At 39.5% G+C, this 16,537-nt stretch overlaps 1 protein-coding gene across 3 annotated transcripts; it reads left to right on the top strand.

Annotated features, from left to right (window-relative positions):
- Nucleotides 1–3,729: 3,729 nt before the first annotated feature.
- LOC148736654 (uncharacterized) lies at nt 3,730–10,492 on the top strand. Of its 3 annotated transcripts, none has more exons than XM_088747935.1 (6): nt 3,734–7,228; nt 7,535–7,603; nt 8,062–8,241; nt 8,350–8,455; nt 8,717–8,887; nt 9,543–10,492. In XM_088747935.1, the coding sequence occupies exons 1-5, from the start codon at nt 7,226–7,228 to the stop codon at nt 8,740–8,742; spliced, it is 384 nt and encodes a 127-aa protein (XP_088604061.1). In that variant the 5' UTR covers nt 3,734–7,225; the 3' UTR covers nt 8,743–8,887; nt 9,543–10,492. The 3 variants fall into 3 exon arrangements, with proteins under 3 accessions (XP_088604059.1, XP_088604061.1, XP_088604060.1); XM_088747934.1 differs by having other exon boundaries at nt 8,695–8,887; nt 9,543–10,491; XM_088747933.1 differs by lacking the exons at nt 8,350–8,455; nt 8,717–8,887; nt 9,543–10,492 and having other exon boundaries at nt 3,730–7,603; nt 8,062–8,113.
- The last annotated feature ends 6,045 nt before the right edge of the window (nt 10,493–16,537 follow it).

Raw genomic sequence — 16,537 nt, 5'->3', positions numbered from 1 at the left:
GGGGGAAACTCCTATATGAAACAGACGGAGATGCGCGCCGGAAATTTTGAATTTAACCCCTAAAGGAGACCATCTGGGCGTTGCTCAAGCTTTTTGTGACCCCTAAAGGAAACCAATCTGGGCTTGGCTTAAGCAAATTTTGACCCTTAAAAGAGACCGCTTAAAAACACACAAATACGACATGAAATGAGTTTTAATGATACAAAGACATAATCATCGAATCCTTTCATTTAAAAGTAGTTTTTAAAAGCATTGTCATAAATCTCAAGTTCTTCATCATGTTCATGCATTTTCTCTTTGGCCCTTGGTATAAGTACATTAATAACACTAATTTTGGGAGAAATTCATTAAACTTACATGATAAAAGCCGGGGAATTAAAGTACCACGTGTGCCTCGTGACATCAGTGGCCTGAAGCCTGACGTCACCCCTGACCCACTTCATTGATAACAAGAAATGACTTACCTTTTGCAGTGGTTTGCAGGCCTTTCGTCGATCCGATCGCTTGTTGGCAGTGAAAGTTGTATTCCAGTAAATATTGTTTTGTAATTTTGTAAGTGCTAAATCCGCTGAGCCTTGATTTATGATTTATTGATTTATTCAGCTTCGCCAACCGGCAGGGACACCGCAACAGCTTGCGCCGATTACTGCGGGCCCAATAAACCCACCCATCCCACCCCAGGGGAGGACATCCATCGCACAGTAATCTCGTCTGTGGGAAATTGACGTCTCCTACCCCAACCCTGCAGGAGACGGGACTTCCATTTATTCGTCCCTATCCGAGAAGACTAGAATATCTAACCATTTCTTGATGTTATAAAAAGGTAGCCTTCCTGTTATAGACAAACAATAGACAAAGCACAAAGACATCTTGTAACAAAACTTCCTTCATTGTCACTAATTAATCGGATTATAATGCTCTCGACTATTTGTAGAAATCTTTGATTTATAATCACAGAGGTAATACGGTAGGATCAGTTTTACTATTGGTAGTGTCGGCCGACATGGCGACCGACATGTCGACCGACATATCGGTCGATATGTCGGTCGACAGTCGGTCGACAGTCGGTCGATAGTCGGTCGACGGGTCGGTCGATAGTCGGAAGATAGTCGGTCGACATGTCGGTCGATATGTCGACCGACTGTCGACCGACAGATGGAGTGTCGCGTCTCGGTGGAATATCGGTCAAGTGTCGGTGGAACTGATCGGTCAAGTGTCAGTGGTCTATCGGCCGAGTGTCGGTAGTCTATCGGTCAAGTGTCTGAACTTTATCGGTAAATATAGTTTGAACGTCGCTCGTGTGGTTGTGTATTGTTGCAGTGTCGGTATTGAAAAATTTGAAACACAAAACACGTCCATACGGTCGACAATAGGTCAAATGCCATTGAAGCATCACTTAAGAGTCAGCAAAGTATCGGTGAAGCATCGGCCAAGTGTCGGTCAAATATCGACCGACTGTCTACCGATATGTCGACCGACTATCGGCAGACATATATCGGTCGACATATCGACCGACTATTTTCCGACTATCGACCGACTATCGACCGACTATCGACCGACTGTCGACCGACTATGGACCGACTGTCGACCGACTGTCGACCGACTATGGACCGACTGTCGACCGACATGTCGGTAGACATGTCAGTCGCCATGTCGGCCGACACTACCTACAGTAACATTGATCCATACGGTAAACAAAACAAGTTAAAAAGAAAATTTGACTTTTATTTCTCTTCGCGGAACCCTAAACGAGACCTTGGCGGCTTAAAATACCGGCACTTTGCCCGGAACAACCTAAGCGAGACCAAACTCCAAAATTTTTACCCTAAGTGTGACGACGAGCATCCCCGTCTGTTTCACATGGGATTCCCCCCTCCCCCCGGAGTTGAGACAGTGGTCGAGAGAGCTGCACGTGAAAATAAGGAGATTACAAATTAGAGCGAGCTGCAGAAAAGCTGAGTACGCCTACAGAGACTCTCCCTGATCCAAACAATCTCAGATCGTGGACTAAATTAAAGACTTATCAAGACTTCCTTGTCAATTTTGGAACTTTAATGCTGTTATTCAATAACATTGCTAAAGTAGCTGTTAAATTAAACTACTGGAAAGCGAAGGATTCTTGAAAAGAGAAATCGTATCTGACAGATGAAGGGAGGAAAAAACCTGGACCGCACAGAAAAATGGGACTGATCGATGAATTTTTAATGGTGATGATGAGACTTAGGCTGGGACTTCCAGAGCAAGACTTGGCAGATCGATTTTGTGTCTCAACAAGTACAGTGTCTCGTATTCTAATTACTTGGTTTACTGTTCTTGCTGATCATCTGAGGCATTTAATTACTTGGCCTATAGTCGTGATGTAATTTCAGCAAGGATGCCACTATGTTTCAAATAATTTCCTTTCAGTTGTGTGATTATAGATCGACAATCAATATCAAATAAAGTTCTTTGCAAAGCAACTCACCCAGCTATGCAATGACAATCGGCTGAGAAAACGTTCGCAGAGTCTTTAACCGTAGATATTCAGGTGTTCATTTTTACACTCGATCAGTTTTCATTGATGGTAATATTTTAGCCCTGACAAAACAGTAACTGCTTCTATCGTTAAAGAACGCAAGCTCAGTGTCTTGAACATGGCCATCTTTGAAAAATTTGTAAGCTTTTAGCCTCTTGAAGCATTGCATGTCCTCGTTCTTGTAGAACTTACGACTTCCAAAGACGAGATAGTTCGAATTCATTATATCTTTACTTGTTAGATGTGGAAGTGTCGTTAAGTCTTTAGTCCACGATCTTAGATTCTTTGGATCAGGGAGAGTCTCTGTAGGCGTACTCAGCTTTTCTGCTGCTCGCTTTGTAATCTCTTTCACGTACAGCCCTTTCGACCACTGTCTCAACTCCCGCTCGTTTCGCATTCTCCACTCTGGCCATTAGCTCCTCTTTAGTGCCTGACACTTTTAGTCCGTGATTTTCTAGCCATTGTTGTAGTTTAAGCTTCTTCCAGGCGTTATGAAACTGATCATGTTGGCATCGACAAACTCCGTCATTACTTTTGTACGCGATGGAAGATCTGTACTTACCACAGCTTCGCCTTGGCGATAATTCAGCCCAGTCTCTGTTGTGTGCGGTTCATCTTGGGAAAGGGCAATTCAAATGCACTGAAATTGTTTGAGCTTGAGCTAAAGGAAAAAAATATTGCAACGGATCCCGTTAAGGACACTAGTCAAAGGGCTCATGTTTTTTATTGACTGTTGATTAGTTCACTAATTTCAGGATGATCTTAGATACCTACATAGTTACAATGTTTATCTGTTTTTCTGTATTTCTATTGGTTTTGTAATTGGACCCTTCAGCGTCACCACGCGCATATAAAAGACAGGTTTAGCGTCCCTTTAATCAGTTCTTCGTAAGTTTTGAATAGTCTTGGTAAACTTTTCGCCCTTTCGTTTTCTCAACCACTGGCACAAGCGGGACCAATTTGTCAGCACCTTTGTAACTTTGTTTTTTCTAGTCTATTCTTTTCAGCGATGGGCGACAATATACAAACAGATATTGCCGTATTCTCTGCTGATTTAATATTTAAAGGCCAAATTCTTGCCAAATGCGAGTGGACGCCCATCATTTAGATAATAACAATGGGCTGTTAACCAGCCACCAAAAATTCTTTTAATTTGTATCGAGAGTTTTGTTCTTATTTGTTAATTTCGTTATCGACTTTGGGGCCCAGTTTTTTACACGCGATTCTTTGATTATGTATTCCGTGACATTTCAGTAGATTGATAGAACTTCGTTGTATTTTATGTTTGAGTTTACGATCAATACGATTGATTCATTGTGAGATTAATCGTGATTTATCATCGTTGATTGTGGTTCGTGGTCAATTGCCTTTCAAGACCAAAGATTCGTGCAAATAGTCAACTTTGGTTTGCCATTTCGATCAGTAAAATAGTCCCCAAACACCTCGTTAACCGCGTTTTGGAGCGACGCCCCCTTGGACTTGAGAATTTAGATTTTTGGTCGCCGCAAGTGCTACACATCCCTTGGAAATTCAACCTCTGTTTCTTAGAAGTGCCTCAACATTTTGCTAAAGCAGATTGTATGGCATCAATTTCCACGTAAGATTTTGTGCACGAGAACTTATATCTTGCAAAAATAAGTGTCATGACAAGTTGATGTTGAATTACAAAGCTCAGTTGAACTGACTTTTTAAAATTCTTATGGTCAGATTGTTCAACAGACCTTATCCTCTTGTTACAATAGCCTTTTTAAAAGTTTCGTACTATCGTGTGACCATAAAAAAGCTTCAAGTGTTTTGTTTCTTCTTTCTCACAACGTAGTAAGCAGTAAAACATCCCGCCACCAATAGTAAAGTGCTGTTTTATTGTCTTGAGCATGATGGGAACTTACCGCAATGCTATACGCACAAGATACTCAGCTAATGAGATTTACGGCTTCGGCAGATTGTAGAGGGTCCACAATAGGTTTGGCGGGATGCGAGATTTGGCTATTTTTCGTGGTGATATTCGGGATATGAGCTGAAAACAGAAGCGGGATGCGGGAATTTTAACAACCAGCTGGAGCGGGATTTCCTACTTTTATGGGGATGGGATTCGGGAATCGTAAGGAAAAAATAGCGGGATACGGGAATTTAGTTTTGTCTTGACTAAAACTTCATTAGCGTTGACTGAAAAAAAAAATGGTTCTTGAGTGTGCATACCGCCTATGTAGTCAAGCTATAAGTGTCAAAGGAAGTGAAGCCTGTGAGATTTTGTCCATTATCACTTTTTTGTGTTGTTCGCCTTTTACGGTTTTACTATTTTCGCCATTTCCGTCACTCGGAGAGAGGTATCAAATCACTGAGGTTAGAAGTCGCGTTCGTTAAAAAGTCTAAGATCCTGCACTCATTCCTGTTTTGTTGACGGATTTGAAAACAAAGATCGACAGGATCCAACTTCTGTCATGAAGCTCACAATTCCAGATTTTACTAGCTATCTTAGAAGTCTAGAGTTTGTTGGCCACACCATCATTCTCGAGACTGACCGTTTCACAGGGCACAACAAGGTGGGTATGTACCCAAACCCCACAAGCATCGCTACTGATCCCTACGGAAGGCCGTTATTTCTCTCACTTAACACAGTCACTGGTTTATCGAGTCTTTTTATGGCACAACTTCATAACGCCGTCCAAAAAACTGTAAAGCTTAAAGAAGATTCTCTCGCCAAAGAAGTCCACCACGTCAATGACATTGTATTCATGGTTGGGAAAGGAGGCCCCATTATTTTTTATGAGCTAGAACAAGGGGCCGTGCGTGTTAACTTAGGAAAACTGCGTTCACGAGAAGATGTAGTTCAGAAAGCCAGTGAGCTTGGACTATCTGCTAATGGAACTATGGCAATATTAAAGAATCGAATCGCCACGCAAGTTAAGAAGATCGAGGCAGAATACCAAGAAAGAAGGCTTTCTCCTACTGCTATCAATTTCTGGAATACCTCCGGCGAGGAATCTCAGTTTGAAGAACTACACGTTGTAGATCCCTATATGATCTACGCAGCATGTAAAAGCAAGCATCAAATTTTTGCCGTTACTTGCTGCAGCGACGGACATGGGCTTCGAGGAGAGGCAGCAGCAGTTGTCAAGTACCAAAACGAATGGGGAAACGTCGGATCGATGGCCACCTTAAATAGTGACATTTGTATTTCTCACCGTCAAGGCATCGAGAAAGTTTCATTATCAATATATTTAAGAGCACGGATTACTTCTTCCGGTCCAGACTACTGTTCCTTGGCTCCCTCCATTGCCGTTTACAAAGATGGTTTGGTCTATTCAGATCCGCAATCGCATCGCATCCTGCACTAGATCAGAAATGAGGAAAGAGTGAAGGTGTTTGCAGGTACCGGTGCAGAGGGCACCAGAGATGGCTTGGCTTCGCACGCTAAATTCTACCAACATACAGGACTTTGTATGGAATTTGACCATGTCTTGTAAATATGTGATGCCCGAACCAACTGTATTAAGGTATTCACCACTCTGCATGAAACCGCTGCATTTCTAGATGCAGTCGGAAAGATATACAAGGTTTTCTCCGTCCACGAGAACCATACAAAGTACGAGCTTTGCAATCTACAAGATGCAGTTACACTGCTTAAAGAAACGTTGCAATAACTTCGCCGAAACGAGGCCTTGATTCGCGGTGAAATCCAAAGCTTGCCAAGGTCCCTCAATGGACCACAGGAAAATGTCGCTGAGAAGACAATAGAGGCTGGGTTCCTTAATATGAAATGAGACCTTTGAAAAGTTATTGCTGTCATAAGTACTGAGTTACATCAATTAACAAGTCTCCCCGTTAACTCCTGTTGCGCTGAAATGGAACCAGACAGTACGCTGCCACAAATGTTGACTTTTTAAATGGCCCCTGTTCTTCATTGATCATTGCTAAACCCGTGCTCAGCTTTCTGGCCTCAATCATTTGCTAAATCTTACAGTTAAAGGCAAACAAACAGACATGGGAAAAAAAGTTTATGACTGTAGAAACTAGCGATCAGATTTGTTTATTTTTTTTTTTAACGAAACAATCGAGATATTACGCAGGAACGCAACGTAGCGACTTAACCATCTGCTCAACAATTCAAGAGCACTGCTGTAGTTGTTTAAGCTTTCTCTGAAGGGAGTAAATCTTTTTTAACGGATCCTTAGAAATGGAGACTTTTTATTCGATTAAACATTCGTTACTAAGAGGCGCATCAACATTTTCTTGAAGTTGATTGTATGGCAGCAGTTTGAGCGTAAGACTTTGGGGAAAAAAAAATTACATCTTCCAAAACCAAATGCCATGGCAAGTTTCAGCCACTGCCAAGAATTCAATTGATCCAACACTGATTATTTTGGTCAGATTATTCAACAGATCCCTTCCTCTTACGACAACAGCCTTCTTAAAAGAAGACATTACTATGCATCACTGTTGAAGAGAGAGATACAGGTATATTCGATGGACAAACCTCCAAAGGGAGTTTGGTTATATCAACTAAATTGAAATTGTAAATTGGTCACCGTAACGAATAAAAAAGCTGACGTTTCGAGCGTTAGCCCTTCGCCAGAGCGAAGAAACGTCTCGTAACGAAGTAACGCTGGAAACGTCAGCCCTTCGCCAGAGCGAACAAAACACAGTTGGTTCCACCTAAAGTTGAAGGTTCTAAGGCTTAATTTGGTGGTATCACTCAGGGCAACAGCTATGGTGAGTTTTTAAGACCCGAAGTCAATCAAATGTAATCAAATATAACTGTAAGATTGAACTCACTTCTCAATGGCTGATGCAAATTCTCGTTTAGTTAGAGCACTTTCTTCACTTCAGGTTATAATTAAATAACATAATAATAAATACAACTGAACTTCATCATACTCTATGATTACAAATGCTAATTGCATCTACTTTGAGAACTTGATTTATATGAGAAAGGAACAAAAATAAATAAAAAAAGCTTTAAGACAAGGGATGACGTAGATAATAATGAGTAAATCCTGATAACTCTTTTTCCTTCAGGGATTTTCTCCTCTTTGGACCGCCTCAGTCATTTTGTTGATGTACGTCATTCAGACTCAAGCGTCACTAGTAAGTAATTTTAAAAAAGCGTGGTGATCCACTTCGATCAAAATTTTTTGTTGATTTGACTGAACCAGGTTGATGAAATAAAAGTATCGCGTCCGTGTTCAGTTGATTTTCGTTTTTCGGAGTCTGGCTAAATGTAATGATAGCTTGAGAACATAATTGCTTGGTCAGCGGAAACTTGACTTTGATGTTTATCCGCTTTTTGAGGCATGGCAAGTTCTATGAATAAAAACAGAAATACGACGCCGTTGTCACTCTTTTGCTTTATCAGTCTTTTGCTTTAATAAAATGGAATGGAGTTATGTCTAGCGACACTAGATCTAGCGCTTGGTCAGTCCTCAGAAAAAAGATTTTCTGTGAATGTGAATGCAATTCTGCAAGGTTTTTTGTTGTCTCTTATTTTTTTGTTTATTTGCCAATTCACTGAGCCAGTCATACAAGTTCTTCCTTTCCTCTCTTAGCTTCCTCTTAGCAAAGTACATGTTCGTCGAGAGACACAAAAGTTTAAGCTCGCCATTACAGAGAAGGAAACAAGATTTGAGGAGAGAGTCGAGATCAACGAAGATGAGCAGATTGCTTATTTCAATGTTCCTCCTCATAATGGTTTGCCAGAGAATGGAGAAATTTTCGACTACAGAATGGTAAGATAAACTATCTAATCTATCGAGGACACTCTGCAACTCTCAGAAAATCTTAGAGCTTAACCTTGTAGAATGGATATATTCAAAAGTTATTTTTGCTTATCGCAGAACGTAAGCGTTCATCGTTCCAAAAGTGATGGGGCCTGCTACCTCAAACCTTTGCCCGAACGAAGACTTGCCAAGACCAAAAGATTTGGATACTGGTCTCACACAGGTATTATTAAAGTTTAGTCGCAGAAGTTTTTCTACGAGCTCCGAAATAGTGCGATTAGTAAAGCATAGGAGAGGCTTTGATGGAGAATATGAACTTGATAACAAACACGTGACCGTTAAAGTCCGATCAGGCCGGCTAACTTAATACGGACAGTTTTGATCCTTCAATTTCCAAGATTCAGCAAAATGCATCTATTGCTTTATTATCATTTGGCCAAGAAGTGGCTTTAATCTTAACAGATTTTCAATCATTTTCCGCGAGGCTTTAAATCGTCCGGCACCAATTAGAAGATCTCGACAGTTTTCAAAACGTGGATCATTGCTGGAGAAGTGGAGAAGGTCTCCCTCAGAAAGGAGATCGCAGAATTCTGTGACCAGTACCCAGTTTACCGTCTGAAGGAATATGAACCAGACTCTGTTTCTGTGGCGAGAGGTAAGTGATTGGAATAATCGATATGAGTTCTTTGAATCAGCAAGTTTGAACCTGTTTCACTCAAACTCTTGTTCTTCGACCATTAATAAACCGGATTAAAGTGAGAAACAAGAATGCATTGAAGTAAGGCCCAGTCCTTAGATACCCACAAGCTATCACTCTCTTGTTCTAGTGCCTTAAAATTAACCGAATTAAAGTGAGAAAGAACAATAAATTGAGGTAAACTCCACTCCTTAGATACCTACGAGCTAACACTTTATTCTAAACAGGTCATTGATAAAAAACGGTTGTTGAAGCCATAGGTGCAATTTTAAGCAGCCACTCTTTTGTTCTAGTGCCTTAAAAATTACACAGGTAACGAGATCGCCTAAATCTCGATGGAGGGATCGGATAAAACAAGAAGGATACAACTTTCAGTTAACATGGGCCCCGTAAAGTTAATCGCGGGAATATAAAATTATAGCATTTCGTTGTCACGTTATGGGTATAAATACCGAATGCTTTAATGGTTGAAAAGTTTTGGAAAACGTTAAAAAATTTAAAATTGAGAAAAAATTACAAATGGGACATCCTTAGTTGCCTTACAAATTATTTGTACTTTTTACGATTTGTTGTCATAAGTACCAAAAATGACATGTTTTTTTCACTTTTTTAGGGCCGGGAGAAGCAAATGGGATATGCATTTCAACTCTTGTTCCCAAACTGGAATCCTTCCCTGTGAAGAGGATGATTTTCGTTTTCATTGTAAAATTAGTCCTTCAACTTGTGTTTATTTCATAACGTGCCAGGGGTTGGACAAGCAGAGAAAACCCATTCGTGCTGTAATTTGTTTAAAACTTGATTTTAATATATTTGACACGATTTAAATTTTTATTTAAAGAAAACAGTTACATTAAGCATGTTACAGGAGAGCCGTCGCTGTTTGTTACTCCTTCCCCTCTGCATCATTCCTCTTTCTCCCCCCTCCCATGACAAACCCAACTGGAAAATAATTGGAATTGCTCGGATTCAGAAGTGTGTTCGATCCAACAAAAAAAGTTAAAATGCATATTAAAGGATCCTCGCAGAAATGAACATTGCTAAAGCAGTAGTGAAAATAAAGCCTGACAAACATTTAAGCCTGTACCCTCCTCAGAGACCCAGGGGCTGCTGTAAGTCGATTTCCAGTTGGGGCGTAAGAGCCCCTGGGGAGATTGTCTTACAAGACTAGTTCCAAACGGTCACAATCGCTCTGGCATCTAACTGTTTCCAGAAAATCTTTGTGTTTTTCTGGCCAATCAGAGTGAAGTATGCTTTAGAGTCCTTTCGCTTGTTTTAATACGGATATATACAAGAAGCTCTGTTGCTCGCCATGTTTATTTGGGTCGTGCGATGAAACTTTGCTCGAGGTGAAAAGTTTCAGTCTCAACTCACGGCTCATCCTCAGTGTAAAAACCTGCGAAGCTCACGAGTGACGTAAAACAAAGACAACAAAACATTATAAGCAAAGCGTACTGCAAAACAATACCTCATGAAACAAAGAAAACCTCGTCAGGTTTTTACACCGAGGATGACCCCAACTCACAATGTAAGAGAAATCGATCAGATTGTCCGCGAAAATATCTTACCGGAAATAATACCTTTTATTACACGACTCGGGCAGTCAGAGGGCCAATAACTAAAATCGACCAATCAAAATGCTCTATTGCCGGTCCAATATTCTCTAAGTATTGGACCGGGCACTATCACGAATGGTCCTGAATGATACCGCACTTGTGTCCCTTTGAACTTCAGTCGTATAATAAATCTCTTATTAACCAAGCTTGCTCGGGACCGTACTGGAAGAATATCGGCGCTCGGTCCGTACTGTCAAGACCTCGGGCCGATATTCTCCCAGTACGGCCCTCGCGCTTGGTTAATAAGATATATGTACTTTCGCAAGTATCACAAGAGAACGTGTTTAAAAGTTTGCGAGGTTCGTATAAAACATAACTGTTGCAGGCGTTAATATCGGTCGCTTTAAACGTTAGACGAGATGTAAGCTTTTAAAAATCTTTCTAGATTTCTCGTATGATTTGCTGTGACTGAAACTTTGCCAATCCCGAGAAGTTATTTCGTCGCACAGGCCACGAAGGTATATCTAGCAACTGGCGCTTACACAGCTTTTTGTGGGCGCCAACAAAATCTAATATCCTTCGGCTAGTTGTTTAGGTAAGGTTCACGGTTTTTTTACGATAATGAATGATCCGAGTGAAAATGTTTCAGACTCTTGTCGAGTATGCTCTTCCGTTTTTATCAACATTAAGAGAACGAAAATCTTATTGGCGAGTTTATGAAAATATTTGAAGAAGTTCTCAATCAAAAGGTTCCACCAGACGATGGTCTTCCGCGTGCAGTTTGCGAAACTTGTCGCCACAGTACTGAAACATCATGGAAACGTAATTGTAAGCTTAAGTCTTCAGCCGTCATCCCTGCCGAAGCATCTCTGAAGAGGTTACATCCCCTTACTCCACTAACATCGAGTGAAGAGGACGAGCAAACGGCCTCCTATTTAAAAAAAGAAGAAGGGCTTTCAAATCCCATTTGAAAATTCGCCAACAAGGCCCAAGCCACCATCCTTGGTAGTGTCAGTTACCAATAAACAGGCATCTGTAAAAATTTCCAGTGTGCAGAGTACCCAAACACGAAAATCAAATTGTTGCTGTTTCCCAGTTTCTACTAAAGGAACATTTGTAAAGGTTTGCACAGATGGAATACAGCCTATGTTGAAAAAAAAGAAAAGCAAAGCGAAGAAACTTTTGTATATTAGATTTGGGTAGATGACCCTGTACTAAGCTAACACTCACAAAGTGTGTCATTGTAGTACCTAAATAAATAGCCAAATAAAAATAGTTGCCACTTCTATTCAATAATCTGTGTCTTCATTGGAAAATGAGAGAAATAGTCAATACAAATGAAGTTACACCGCCGCATCAAATGCAGCTCTGAAAACTTGATATAAATCTAATACCAGCCCTGCCTATAGATATGTACAATGTTAATAAGATTTATGGTTAATTTCCTTTTTGAATGTTTTCATAAATGATATAGTTAATAACCCTACTTATCTTTCACATTCAGATTATTGTTCATTACCCACAAAAAACCATTCCAAGGGACCTGCCAACAAATTTGCAAAGCTTGGGAATTGCTCTTTGCCTGGCTAAGACCACATCAGCTTTTGCTTTGGCAGCTTTTAAATCCAAACAGTTGCGCAAGGCACTGATCAACCGCTCTTGCTTGGAATTGGACAAGGAATGCAGAGACCTTATTTCTCCAACAAGGCCACATGCACCACTTGAAAAAAGGATCTTTCTTTTTATTGGTGTTTTCACCCTAAAAAGGAAAAGGTTTGCAGCATGGTCAGGAAATGAAGAAAATGGCTAAGCTTGTGTTTCTTACGTGTAGAATTTACCAAATTATTTTGAAAATATCTTTACACTATTGTACAATATAGTTGTGTATATCGGCCTAACTGCTACACACACCAAATACTCTTTCAATTCAAAATAATATCGATGATTTCAGTTAAATTTTTTTTTCGGAGAAGGGCGTAGATTTGAAAAAAGCATGTGTCAGTAACAATTGTTTGCATACAGTGTCACAGACTACCTCTCCATGACCAGCTCAAATAGATGTTGTAGTTTTTTAGTACAGTGAAAATCTTCAACTTAAAAAAAGATCATTAATTTTAATCTGTTCAGTGGAATGGCCTAAACTGTTAGGTACACGTTGTCTGTTGAACTCAGGGTTAATGTACATACCAATGAACAGCAGTATGTACTTCATCACAACAACAGCAACAGTATTCTTTTGATAAAACGATTTTGAAAACATTACCCTGAATGTTTCATCTCCAATCAAAGACCCCGGGCCTCCATACAATAAAGCAAACCCCCCCTTTTCATCCAATATTTCTTGGCCTTTGGTTTTTCTCCCTAATGAAAGCAGCATCGATTCTCAGTGATGTGAGCTATTTATTAACTTTGTCTTCCACAATCAACAAAAGAGGTGAAATGACAATGACCAATTCAAGGGACTAGAACAGAATCCGTGGCCTTTCGAGCTCAAGAATTTGAACACTCACGGCAACATTTAAAAAAAGAATTTTTTATTTAATTTGGAAAGAGCTTAAAAGTTCTTTCCAAACCCCGTCGGTAATTGTCCGAAAACATCTCTTCAACGGTACAGCTATGGGGTCTCCAGTTTCTGTTGTTGTAGCAGAAATTGTGCTGAAGAACATCGAGGAACGCGCCCTTTCGACTTGCCCACAAACGATACTGCTTTGGTTACGCTACGTTGACGACACACTCACCGCCATACGACACGACGAAATCGACGCATTCCACCACCACCTTAACGGACAAAACACTGACATACAATTTACCAGAGAAGTCGAAGAAAATGGCGAACATCCTTTTCTAGTCTGTCTGGTAAGCAGAATAACTATGGCTGTAAATTAACAGGGAAATGTTATTATTGCTCATTAAAATATATTATTTGGAATTATTTCAATAGATGTTAATTAAATGACAATAAACTAAGTATACCTTTGCTCGAGTTTACGGTTAAGTGTAATGTGCTTAACATGAAAACTCAGTATCTATCTATCTATATATATATATAGTTATATATATATATATATAGTTATATATATATATATATATATATATATATATATATATATAACTAACTGCAGACAGTACTGTTTCGGCCTTCTGGGCCTCATCAGTGCAGTACTGATGCTAGGATGGGGGAGATTTCCATTTTATCGAGCCAGGCGGGAATAAAAATAAGTGGACATGAATTGAACTCGACAGTATTTTATTGATGATGAAAACAGTAAAAAAAATAACCTTCAAGTAGTTAGTGTCATTTGCACCACTAGTTACATTCATTCGTCGCAATAACCGTCCTGAATTCTAACTAAATAACGAAGTTGAATATAGGTAGAAATTATTTGACTCTTGAAGAAATTCGTTCTTGGAGTTATCTTTGGGTCAGGCTTGATTGACTCTATGAATAACAATCAGAAGGTAAATCTAGGATTTCTTTCGCAACAACAACAAAAACCTTGCTCTGTTACAAATCTCTTTTTCTGATTTTCTGACATACCCCCAGCTATCAGCCACAGTGAACAACAATACGAGTTTTCACCAAATTCACCAACCGTCTAGTACATCTAGAATAGAATTGTCTGCAGGGGAATTTTATGAAAACAGTCTCAGATCACTCTCCATGGTCCTACATGTCCATAGGCTTTAAGTTCTCGAAAGATATCAATGTCAATAACTAATACAAAGCACAGCCTTGACACATTTGGAGGAATAGAGCATCTCTTTGAAGAGCTTGGATACGCCGCTAACCCAGGTAAGAATGAACAGAACGCTCGTACAGCATGAAAATTGAAGTTGCGTAAATTTGCGTAAGGTTGGTTAATAGGTAACTTTACGCCAGTTTTATAATGCTCGTAAAGGCTTGTCAAGGTAGATCATCCAACGTAAAATTTACGGTAGCTTCAAGCTGAAGAACCAGATTTACGTTCAATGTAAAGTTTGCATAAATTTAAATTTACTAGACCGAAGTTAGAGTCGTTGTACAGCTAACATAAATGTGTGTAGACAAATTACTCTTGTTTACATTTTACGTAAAGGTTCAGATAAGCCATTTACTAGACGAAAATTAGAGTTGTCGTAAAGCTAGCATAAATGTATTTCGACTCATTTATGCTTGTTTACATTTGCGTAAGGGTTGTGATAAGCCACACATTTCGCAAAACAAGTAAAGCTTTCGTTAAACTAGCGTAAATGGTGTATTTCTTTTCAACAAGGGATATCTCGCAGCTTGTGAAGAGCAATCGGTTTTAACGTGTTATCTGATCTTCTCATTAGGATGTGGACCGAAAAAAGAAAGGTGGGTAGAGATCCAGGGCCAGGAAAAATTGTTGAAAATAGTACCGTAACGTAAATAGATTTATTTTTTAATTGTTCAAGCAATACTACTTTCCCATCAAGCCATCGCAGACTGTACTCCGCCTTTGGTAAGGATATGTGTATTGTGCGCTGTAAATCATTCCGTATGATTTGACGGCGTCAAATTTACACACCTTTCGAAGAGGCATATCTGAATGCTTTGTTATTGATCACTTGAAGACACAGTCTCAACTTAAGGGACGAGTCAGAGTCGCAACGACTCCCTATCTAGAGGATTAAAAATAGAATAAAAACATCAGTTCGGCAGCATTTCTTTGTCACCAACCCTGAAAGACACTGGAAACTGAAAGTATGTTAGCGTTGTCCTGCACGCGCTAAGTGAATCCGTGAGTTGTAGTTCTACGCGAGAAACCGATCCAACGAACATGCACTAAGTGACACTAGCGTACTAGTGGCAGATTTTAAATTTTGGACACTAATGACCAATTACCGATTTTGGACACAAATGGCCGATTTTGGATGGTGGACACTAGTGGACTACAGCTCGAAATGTCTTGTTGTTTGACAAAAATGGAATTGCAAGTAATAAGAAAATTATTTTTTTATCTAAAAGGCAACATGAAAATTAAAAGAAGCCAAGTTTAATCAATGTTGGAGCTTAAAGGATAGACCGATAGAGGAACAGTGGGGTTCTTGAGCTAGCCTATGTAAGCTATCATTACTATCTCCACAATCATTACTATTATTGTTAGTATGATTATTTGTTACCATCCAATTATTGCTTAAATGTTGGTCATTGTATTCTTGGATCATCTTTCTCTTGTGGTACAAGGTACTCATAAATATGTGGGATGCGGCAGCAGTAGCCATTTGAAGTTTGAGCTGCCTAGCTATTTTATTATTTTGTCGAATTAACTCGAAACACTTCAGAACTTTATCTACTTCGAATTAGGCAATAACAGTAACTTCGAATTACTTTCGACACTCAATTAAGACTTGCTGTAAAGAAGACCAAGCAAGAAGCAATGGATGTGATCAAGAGATCTTATGATCTCTTGATCAGAGTTATTTCGGTTCTCACCTCTTTTTCTTTCTTGGATAACAACTCTGTTTATTTTCTTCGTCCTGCTATCTACATAAAGATTGTTTGCCAGAGGATCTTCACTTGTTCCAAAAAGGATTAATGCCGATGAGAATTCGTAATGAAAATTTATAATTAAGTTCAACGCGCATGCTGTTTAAACGGTTACGCGAGCGCTCCGTTTAAATTACTAGAGCTAAAGAAATATCGCAATGTTTGTCGCGTAAATCGTTTCATTTAGACGCTTAATATACTTTTTTAAGTTGCCTAGTTCAGTTCAGTTTAGTTAACCAAGCTAGCCAGTTACTTGCCAAATACAGAGGCAGTCAAGAAGTAAGTTAAGGTCAGTTTTCTATTTGTTTCGAACACTTTTTTAAGGCCGATTACTGACGGGATTTCCTTGTGTTTTATATCGAATTGTAGCGAATTGTATTTTAGATCGAATTTTCTTAGTTCTTGGTCTTCTTTTCGACGGATCAAAGTTCACGAACATTTTTCAGTACTTGGAACTGAGCAAGGGACTTGAAACACCTGAAAAAAGCCTTGATAAGTAGAAAGTCTCGAGCGTATGGAACAGGTTAACACACAATTTGTGGAAAAATTCTGCAATTTTAAATG

Source organism: Stylophora pistillata, chromosome 2 (genome assembly GCF_964205215.1).
Source record: "Stylophora pistillata chromosome 2, jaStyPist1.2, whole genome shotgun sequence".
Lineage (NCBI taxonomy): Eukaryota > Metazoa > Cnidaria > Anthozoa > Scleractinia > Pocilloporidae > Stylophora > Stylophora pistillata.
Note: the sequence above shows the minus strand (reverse complement) of the source record. Positions and strands in the feature narration are given on the sequence as shown.

Excerpts from the sequence above, each read along its gene's own strand:
- LOC148736654 (XM_088747933.1), top strand. The coding sequence starts at position 4,957 with ATGAAGCTCACAATTCCAGATTTTACTAGCTATCTTAGAAGTCTAGAG.